We start from the raw sequence: 9,926 nt of genomic DNA, 5'->3' as shown, positions 1-9,926 counted from the left end.
TGGAAGACAGCTTCCTGACCAACCAACTGGAAGAGACCCACATTCTAAAAAAAAGTGATACAATGGAATGTGGAAATTATCGAATAATATCATAAATATCACATGCAATTAAAATTATGTTGAAGATAATTAAAAAATGGTTGCAGCAGTACATTGACAGGGAACTGCCAGAAATTCAAGCCGGATTCAGAAGAGGACATGGAACTAGGGATAGCACTGCTGATGTCAGATGGATCTTGGTCGAAAGCAGAGAATACGAGAAAGATGTTTACTTGTGTTTTATTGACTATGCAAAGGCATACAACTGTGTGGATAATAACAAATTATGGATAACATTGTGAAGAACGGGAATTTCAGAACACTTAATTGTGCTCATGCAAAATCTATATATAGACCAAGAGGCAGTCATTTGAACAGAACAAGGGGATACTGTGTGGTGTAAAATCAAGAAAAGTGCGCGTCAGGGTTGTATCCTTTCACCATATTTATTTAATCTGTATGCTGAGCAAATAATACGAGAAGCTGGACTATATGAATAAGAACATGTCATCAGGATAGCAGGAAGACTCATAAACAACCTGTGATACGCAGATGCCACAACTTTGCTCGCTGAAAGTGAAGAAGACTTGAAGCACTTACCGATTAAGGTCGAAGACCACAGCCTTCAGTATGGATTACACCTCAACATAAAGAAAACAAGACTCCTCACAACTGGACCAATAAATAACATCATGATAAATGGAGATAATATTGATGTTGTCAAAGATTTCATTTTACTTAGATCACAATCAACACCCATGGGAGCAGCAGTCAAGAAATCAAACGAGTTATTACATTGAGCAAATATGCTGCAAAAGATCTCTTTAAAGTGTTAAAAAGCAAATATGTCACCTTGAGGACCAAGGTGTGCCTGACCCAAGCCATGGTATTTTTCAATCACCTCATATGCATGGTAAAGCTGGACAATGAATAAGACTGAAGAAGAACTGATGCATTTGAAATGTGTTGGCGAAGAATATTGAATGTACCATGGACTACCAGAAGAATGAGCAAATCTGTCCTGGAAGAAGTACAAACAGAATGCTTTGAAGTGAGGATTCGGAGACTTCATCTCACATACTTTGGACATGTTATCAGGAGGGACCAGTCCTTGGAGGACATCATGCTTGGTAAAGTAAAGGTTCAGCAAAAAAGAGGAGGACCCTTCAATGAGACAGATTGACACGGTGGCTGCAACAATGGGCTCAAGCATAGCAATAACGGTGAGAGTGGTGCAGGACCTAGCAGTGTTTTGTTCTGTTGTACATAGGGTAGCTATGAGTCAGAACCGACCTGAGGGCACCTAACAATAACACTTCTCTAATTTTCATAGCAGCAGTTTAAATAAAGTGGAATCAGACCACAGAAAAGTGGGCGATGAATGTTGCCTGCTAGGTAGTACAGAGAAATACTTTAATACAGGTCTCTTGTGATGAGTCTTCACGATTGAGTAGGATTTGTCAAGCCAAGAGGGAATTCCAGAGAAGAGACTTCCAGACTTGAGCAAATGGACATAAACACCTCCTCTTTCAGACCTCTCCTTTCATATGCTGAGAAAAATGCATTTGAAGCCATCAGAAAACAAACATAAAGGTATTCTGTTGGCGCAAGATCATGCGATTAAATTATCTTTGCTTGGACTGAAAATCAAGCTGTATGAATTTACCTCCTCTACAACTACGCTTTCTCGTTTGTTACATGAGGATAATAGTGCCCTCAATAGCTGACAAAATATGAAAGCTAAGCCAAAGCTTTAGCACATTCTAAGAGCTCAATAAATGCTGGAGAGTGATATCAGCAAAGTTGTACTGGATGCTTAATGTTAGCCATCATAATTGCAAAATGTTTTAAAATACTCCTTTTGATAGTCTGGGTACGCATAGTGGCACAAAAACGGAAGAAACCGGGAAGTAGAAAGAGCTAGCGAATTTCGATGGCTTGATTCTACTCTGGGTTGAGAAGAGAAAGGAGGGTGAAATAAAAAACGCTCTTCCAAGGAAGAGGTGAGCAAACCGGCAAGTAAGTGCTCCTCGGAGTCCTGCAGAGCGCGGGGGTTCCGCCCAAAGGGAGCCCGAAGACTCGGGAAGCGAGACCTTGGGAAAGCCGCGAGGCCCAGAAGTCCCCGGGACTCGCCAGGCTCCGGGGCCAGGACGATGGAGCGCTAGCGGGCAAAGCGAGACCCGCCTTAGCGCTCACTACCCGGAACACGCCGGCCCGCACCTCAGAAAACCAGGCTAACCCGGCGGCTCCTTCCCGGCTTCCCCCGCGGCGCCGCCCTAACATCACTTCCCGTCGCCGGCGCGCACGTGGGAGGAAGTGCTGGTGGCCCAGGCCGCCTCTTCTGCTTGTGTCTGTGGTTACGTTCGTCCGCGGGCTTAGCCGCCGCTACTAGCTGGGTTATTGCTATGGGAGTCCCGGCTTTCTTCCGCTGGCTTAGCCGCAAGTACCCGTCCATCATTGTCAACTGTGTGGAGGAGAAGGTGAGTGGGTGCCAGCCAAGGTGGTATCCGGGGCCCCGGTGCGTCTAGGTCGCGGCCCTCGGCGTCCAGGGCCCGTGCCGCCCAGCCACTCCCGCGGGCAGCCGGGGCTGGACACGCGCTTGGGTGCCGGCGGTCGGATTCGGGGCCCGGAAAACGGGACGGGGCGGGCCGAGGACCTAGTGGGGTCGCAACTCGCGGGAGGGCCGCTCCTCTTGTTCCCGTATTTTCTCGGACCGGAAGACCCCGCCCACGGCTTTGTTTCCTCCCGGGACCGCACAGTGTGGGTACCCGAGAAGAGGCTCAAAGGTTGTCGAGCCACTTGCCCGGTCCGCTGAGTTGTCTGGTTAGGGACGCGCGGATCCCAGTGTTTATCAACCTTGTTGAGTAATCGCTGGCGGCGAGCTTTTTGCTGTTTACTAACCATTCCTAGGGGTTTTCCTCCAGTGTGAGGCGCCGTTTGTTGCTATTGTTAGCTCTTACGCCGAAAGCAGCACCTTAGAAACGGCCAGGACAAGATAGAAGTCGGATAAGTGCCCCGTTTTCTAGGCGCGCCAACTGTTGGACAGCCTGTTTGTTGATATTTTCAGGGTTTCTGGATGCATTTGAACAATATACTTGTTGTTCACTTGTTATCGGTAGACTTTTGGCTGTTCTTGAGTTTTGTATTGTTTCCGTGATTCCGTCCGAGTTCGATTTTGTATCCTTAATTGTGTAATTACTGGATTGAGAAGGTCCAGGTGCAGATCATGTTCCACATTCCTTCATTTTGAAGAAATTACCCATTCGCTAGTGTGAATTTATTTCTTCTGTTTCGATTGGTAAGATCTTGGTTTTTACTTTCTTAGCTTCTATCTTAGCTTTGTATTGGTGACATTCATCTTAGCTTTGTTTTGGTGACATTCCATTATTACTTGTGTTTTTCTCCAAGAGGAACTGCTAAACTAAACGCTTGTTTAATTGTTTTTTAAACCTTAATCAAACTTTATTAAAGTTTATTTGGATATGATTTAAAAAAAAATAAAAAGCTACACCTTGCTCCAACCCTTCCCACTCCCTTTTCTGTTCCCCAGAGACAACCACTTTTAAGTGTTTTGGTGGTATCTCTAAATATCATGCTCATACTTGATTTATTGGTTTTAGATCCATCTATTAAATTTCAGCTGTAATAGGAGAGGATTTAGACACTTTTTCAGACCCCCTCCCTTATTTTCCTAATATAGTAAGTCATTATCTTTATTTTTACTATTAGCGGACTTTATAGCTTTAAGTAATATGCTTTTCTTTCTTATTCCAACACCTATGTGAAGTATACCTTGTCCTATCACTTTCTTGGTTAGAGATTAGCTTTAATACCACTGCTGCCCTTACCCTCCACCCAGGCTTGTCAGCGGTAGCGTTACTTTGTTGGTATTCGTGATTATATTAGCAGGGCATTGGCTCTACAGGTTTATGGTGTTTGTTTGTTTTATTTTGTTTCTTTGTTTTTATTATGGTAAATATATGAAACAAAAACTTTTACATGTATGATTCAGTAATTAATTACGTCCATCATATTGTCTAACCATCAAATTTTTGCATCACCTTTAACAGAGCTCAGTGTCTCCTAAGCAATGAGTCCACCTGCCCCCCCCCCTTCCCTGGTGACCACTAATAAGCTTTGGTCTTATACAGTTGTCTATTCTAGATATTTCATATAGTGAGATTGTGTAATGTTTGTCTTTTTGTGACTTATTTAAGTCAGCAAGATGTTTACAAGGTTCATCAATGTTGTAGTATGTATCAGGACTTCGTTTCTCGTTATGGCTGAGTGATATTCCATTGTATGTATGTACCACATTTTGTTTATCTGTTGAACATTTCGGCTATTTCTACCTTTTGGCTATTACAAATGGTGCTGCTGTGGACATTGGTATACAAGTGTCTGTTTGCGTTCCTGCTTTTAATCTTTTTATTATATACCTGGGAGTGGAATTGCACCAGCTGCTCCTTGGAAACCCTATGGGGCAGTTCCACTCTGTCCTGTAGGGTTGCTATGAGTCATAACTGACTCAGCCGCACCTAACAACAACTTGGTAATTCTGTGTTTAATTTTTTGAGGAACTGCCAAACTTTTCACAGCGGCTGAGCCATTTTACAATCCCACTAGCAATGGATGAGGGTTCCAGTGTCTTCACATCCTTGCCAAACCCAAAACAACCAAACTTATTGCTATCAAGTTGATTCTGAAAGTCCCTGGGTGGCGCAAATGGTTTGTGTGCTCAGCTACTAACCAAAAGGTTGGCGGTTCAAACCTACCCAGCAGCCACAGAATTCAGGCCTGGCAATCTGCTTTTGGAAAGTTTACAGCCAAGAAAACTCTGTGGAGTTGAGTTCTACTCTGTAACACCTGGGATCACCATGACACCCTTGCCAACATCTGTTGTTTTCTGTGTTTTAAATCATAGCCATCTTAGTGGGTGTTAAATGGCATCTCATTGTGGTTTTGATTTGTGTTTCCCTAATGATGTTGAAAGGCTCCCTGGTGGTGCAGTGGGTGAGTGCTTGGCTGCTAACTGAAAGGTTGGCGGTTCGAACCCACCAGCCGCTCCGTGGGAGAAAGATGCAGCCTGTTTCCATAAAGATTATAGCTTTGGATAACCTATGGGGCAGTTCTGCCGTGCTTTATAGGGTCGCTATGAGTCGGAATCGACTCCACAGCAATGGGTTTTCTTTAGAAACCCTGGTGACGTAGTGGTTAAGAGTTCAGCTGCTAACCAAAAGGGCAGCAGTTTGAATCCACCATGTGCTCCTTGGAAACCCTGTGGGGCACTGTGAGTCTGTCCTGTAGGGTCCCTGTGAGTTGGAATCAACTCAACAGAACGGGTTTGGTTTGGTTTGTTTTTTTTTTGAGCGGGACAGTTTGTGCTCGACTACTAACCTAAAGGTTGGCAGTTGGAACCCACCCAGCAGCCCCACTGAACAAAGGCCTGGTGATCTGTTATCACGAAGATTACAGCCAAGAAACCCCTATGGAGCAGTTCTACTCTGTAATGCATGGGGTCACCCTGAGTCTGAATTGACTCAGCAGCAACAGGTTTGGTTTTTGGTTTTTTAATGATATGGAGCATCTTTTCATGTGCTTGTTGGCCATTTGTATTTCTTTGGTAAATTGTCTATTCAAGTCCTTTGCCCATTTTTTTGTTAGGTTGTTTGTCTTTTTATTGTTGCGTTGCAGAAGTTCTTTACGTATTCTAGATATTAAACCTTTATTCAGTATATAAGGAGCCATGGTGGTGCAGTGATTAAGCTCTCAGCTGCTAACTGAAGGGTTGATGGTTCAAACCCACTCAGCAACTCCACAAGAGAAAGACGTGGTGATCTGATACTGTAAAGATTACAGCATAGGAAACGCTATGGGGCAATTCTGCTCTGTCAGGTGGCATCGCTATGAGTTGAAATTGACTCAACAGCAACCATGTTCTATATATGGTTTCCAAAAATTTCTCCCAATCTGTAGGTTTGTGTTTTCATTTTATTGATAAAATCCTTTGATGAATAGAAGTTTTTAATGTTGATGAAGTCAAATTTATCTATTTGGTCTTTTGTTGCTTGTGTTTTCTGTGTCATATCTAAGAATCCATTGTTAAAAACTAGATTCCAAAGCATTACCCCTATGTTTTCCTGGATCCATTTTGAATTAGTTGTTGTATATGATGTGAGGTGTAGGTCCAGGTTCATTCTTTTGTTTTTGGAAATTCAGTTTTCCCAGCACCACTTATTAAAGAGATTTTTCTTTTATAATGGACTTAGTACCCTTGTCAAAAATCAGTTGATCATACATGTATGAATTCATTTCTGAATTCTCGATTCTATTCCATTGGTTTGTATATCACTGTACCAGTATCAGAATGTTTTGACTACTGTGGCTTTATAATATGTTTTGAGATTGGGAAATGTGAGTTCTCCTACTTTGTTTTTCTTTTTCAAGATTGTTTTGGCTATTCAGGGGGCCCTTACAGTTTCATGTAAAATCGAGGATTGGATTTTTCGTTTCTGCAAAGAAGGCTCTTGGAATTTTGATGAGTATTGTGTTGAATTTATAGATTGCTTTAGGTGGTATTGACATCTTAATCTGAGAGCTGGAACTCGATGGGACTGCTGTGTTTTTCCTGGTCTCGCAGGTTTTCCACCTTTGACAGGGTGCAATCTTACCACTTCCCTATCGCTGGTTTTAGCGGACAGTATTTTAATTTTCCTTCTTGGGCAGGTTTTCACCTTACACAGGTTCTGGCTTTCTCAGGTTTTGTTGTATTAAGTCTTCCAGTCCATGAGCCCAGAATGTCTTTCCATTTATTTAGGTCTTTAATTTATTTCACTAATGTTTTATAGTTTTCAGTGTACAAGTCTTTCACTTCCTTGGTTAAATTTATTCCTAGGTATTTGATTATTTAGATGCTATTGTAAATGGAATTGTTTGTCTACTTAATTTCCTATTCAGATTGCTCATTGCTAATATATAAAAACCTGATTGATTTTTGTGTGTTGGTGATTTTAGTGTGTTGGCCTTGTACCCTGCCACTTTGCTGAGTTCGTTTATTAGCTGTAGTAGCTTTCTTGTGGATTCTTTGGGGTTTTCCATGTATAAGATCCTGTCATCTGTGAAAAGGGATAGTTTTACCTTCCTCCTGCCTGATTTGGATACTTTTTATTTCTTTTTCTTGTCTAATTGCTCTGGCTAGAACTTCCAGTACAATATTGAATAGCATTGGTGAGAGCTGGCATCCTTATTTGTTCCTGATCTTAAGCTGAAAGCTCTCAGTCTTTCTCCATTGAGCATGATATTAGCTATGGGTTTTTCATAAATGCCCTTTCATCTTGAGGAATTTCCCTTCTGTTCCTAGCTTATTGAGTGTTTTTATCATGAAAGGGTGTTGGATTTTATCAAACGCATTCTGTGTCCATTGAGATGATCATTTGATTATTTTTGTTGGTGTTCTGTTAATTTTCTATTATATATTGATTGATTTTCTAACGTTGAACTACCTTTGCATTCCTGAGATAAATCCTATAGACTGTAGTATATAGTTCTTTTAGTATGCCTTTGGATTTGGTTTCAAAGTATTTTCTTGAGGACTTTTGCATCTATAGTTATACAGGATATTAGTTTGTAGTTTTGTTTTATTTTATAATTTTGTTGTTGAGAATATACACAGCAAAACATACACCAATGCAGCAGTTTCTACATGTACAGTTCAGTGACATTGATTACATTCTTTGAGTTGTGCAACCATTCTCACCCTCTTTTTCTGAGTTGTTCCTCCCCCATTAACATAAACTCGCGGCCCACTAGGGTTCCTTACTGCCCACTAGGGTTCCTGTCTAATCTATCGAGTTGCTGTTGTCAGTTTGTTCCCACATAGATAGTTCTTAAAAGAGCGTAATGCTCAAGGCAGGTTTTTTTTTTTTTTTTGCGCTATTGTTTGGTTTTAAGAAGACATCAGGGATATTTTTGGTTTGAAGTTTAAAGATTATCTCAGAGCAGTAGTTTTGGGGGATCATTTAGCCTCCATGGCTCCAGAAAAATCTGGATTCCATGAGAATTGGAAATTCTGTTCTTCATTTTCCCCTTTTTGATCAGGATGCCTCTATAGAATCCTTGATCAAAGTATTCAGTAATGGTAGCCAGGCACCATCCAGTTCTGGTCTCATGGCAAAAGAGGCAGTTGTTCATTGAGACAATTGGCCACACATTCTGTATCCTCCTCTTATTCCTGACTCTTTTTCCTTTCTTGCTCCAGACGAATAGAGACCAGTTGTTTGCCTTGGGTGGCAGCTTGTAAGATTTTAAGACCCCAGGCAGTACTCAACAAACCAGGAGGTAGAACAAAAACATTAAACATATTACGAGGCCAGTTACCTGGGATGTCTCATGGAGCCATGACCCTAAACCGCCAAACCAAGGAACCAAATTCCATGAGGTGTTTGGTTATACATAAGTAGCCTCAGCCTCTCCCCCCTCCCCCCTCCCCCCCATATCGATTTCCAGAGTGATTGTACCATTTTACATTCCCACCAATGGTTTATAAGTGTTCCAGTCTCTCCACAACCTCTTCAGCATTTATTATTTTTGGATTAATGCTAGCCTTACGTGGTGAGATGATATCTCATTGTAGTTTTGATTTGCATTTCTCTAATGGCTAATGATTGTGAGCATTTCTTAATGTGTCTGTTAGATGCCTGAATATCTTCTTTGGCGAAGTACTTGTTCATATCCTTTGCCCATTTTTTAATTGGCTTATTTGTCTTTTTGTTGTTGAGATCTTGCAGTATCTTGTAGATTTTAGAGATTAGATGCTGATCGGATTTGTCCTAGCTAAAAATTTATTCCCAGTCTGTAGGTTTTCTTTTTACTCTTTTGGTGAAGTCTTTTGATGAGCATAAATGTTTGACTTTTAGGAGCTCCCATTTATCCAGTCTCTCTTCTGGTGCTTGTGCATTGTTACTTGTGGTTCGTATTGTGTTTATGCCATGTATTAGGGCTCGTAACATTCTCCCTAATTTTCTTCCATGATCTTTGTCATTTTCGATTTTATGTTTAAGTCTGATCCATTTCGAGTTAGTTTTTGTGCATGGTGTGAGGTATGGGTCTTGTTTCAGTTTTTTGCAGATGGATATCCAGTTATGCCAGCACCATTTGTTAAAGGGACTGTCTTTTCCCCAATTAATGGACTTTGGCCCTTTGTCAAATATCAGCTACTCATCGGTGAATGAATTTATGTCTGGATTCCCAGTTCTGTTCTATTGGCCTATGTATCTGTTGTACTAGTACCAGGCTGTTTCAACTACTGTGGTGGTATAACAGGTTCTAAAATCTGGTAGTGTGAGGCCTCTCACTTTGTTCTTCTTCTTGACTAATGCTTTACTTTTTCAGAGCATCTTTCCTTTCCATATGAAGTTGGTGATTTGTTTCTCCAACTCATTAAAAAATGCAGGTGAAATTTGGATCGGGATTGCATTGTATCTGTAGATCACTTTGGGTAGAATTGACATTTACGCAATGTTGAATCTACCTATCCATGAGCAAGGTATGTTTTTCCACTTATGCATGTCTCTTTTGGTACCTTGCAGTAGTATCTTGTAGTTTTCATTGTATAGATCTTTTACGTCTCTGGTTAGATTTATTCCTGAGTATTTTATCTTCTTGGGGGTTATTGTAAATGGTATTGATTTGGCGATTTCTTCTTCAAGGTTCTCTTTGTTGGTGCAAAGGAATCCAACTGATTTTTGTATGTTTATCTTGTGTCCTGAAACTTTGCTGAAATCTTCTGTTAGTTCCAGTAGTTTTCTTGTGGATTCTTTGGGGTTTTCTGTGCATAAGATCATATCGTCTCTAAGTAGAGATAACTTTGACTTCTTCCCTACCAATTT

General features: G+C 41.2%; 1 protein-coding gene across 1 annotated transcript in view; it reads left to right on the top strand.

The window, feature by feature from the left end:
• The first annotated feature begins 2,329 nt into the window (after positions 1–2,329).
• Positions 2,330–9,926, top strand: part of XRN2 (5'-3' exoribonuclease 2) — a 92,073-nt gene continuing 84,476 nt past the window's right edge. Inside the window, exon 1 of the mRNA XM_004376422.2 lies at positions 2,330–2,519. Coding sequence (XP_004376479.1) covers positions 2,445–2,519 — 75 coding nt within the window. The 5' untranslated portion in view covers positions 2,330–2,444. The remainder of the gene's footprint in view (positions 2,520–9,926) is intronic.

Source organism: Trichechus manatus, unplaced genomic scaffold (assembly GCF_000243295.1).
Source record: "Trichechus manatus latirostris isolate Lorelei unplaced genomic scaffold, TriManLat1.0 scaffold00042, whole genome shotgun sequence".
Taxonomy (NCBI): Eukaryota; Metazoa; Chordata; class Mammalia; order Sirenia; family Trichechidae; genus Trichechus; species Trichechus manatus.
The sequence above is the reverse complement of the archived record's forward strand: the minus strand, read 5'-3'. Positions and strand labels throughout refer to the sequence as shown.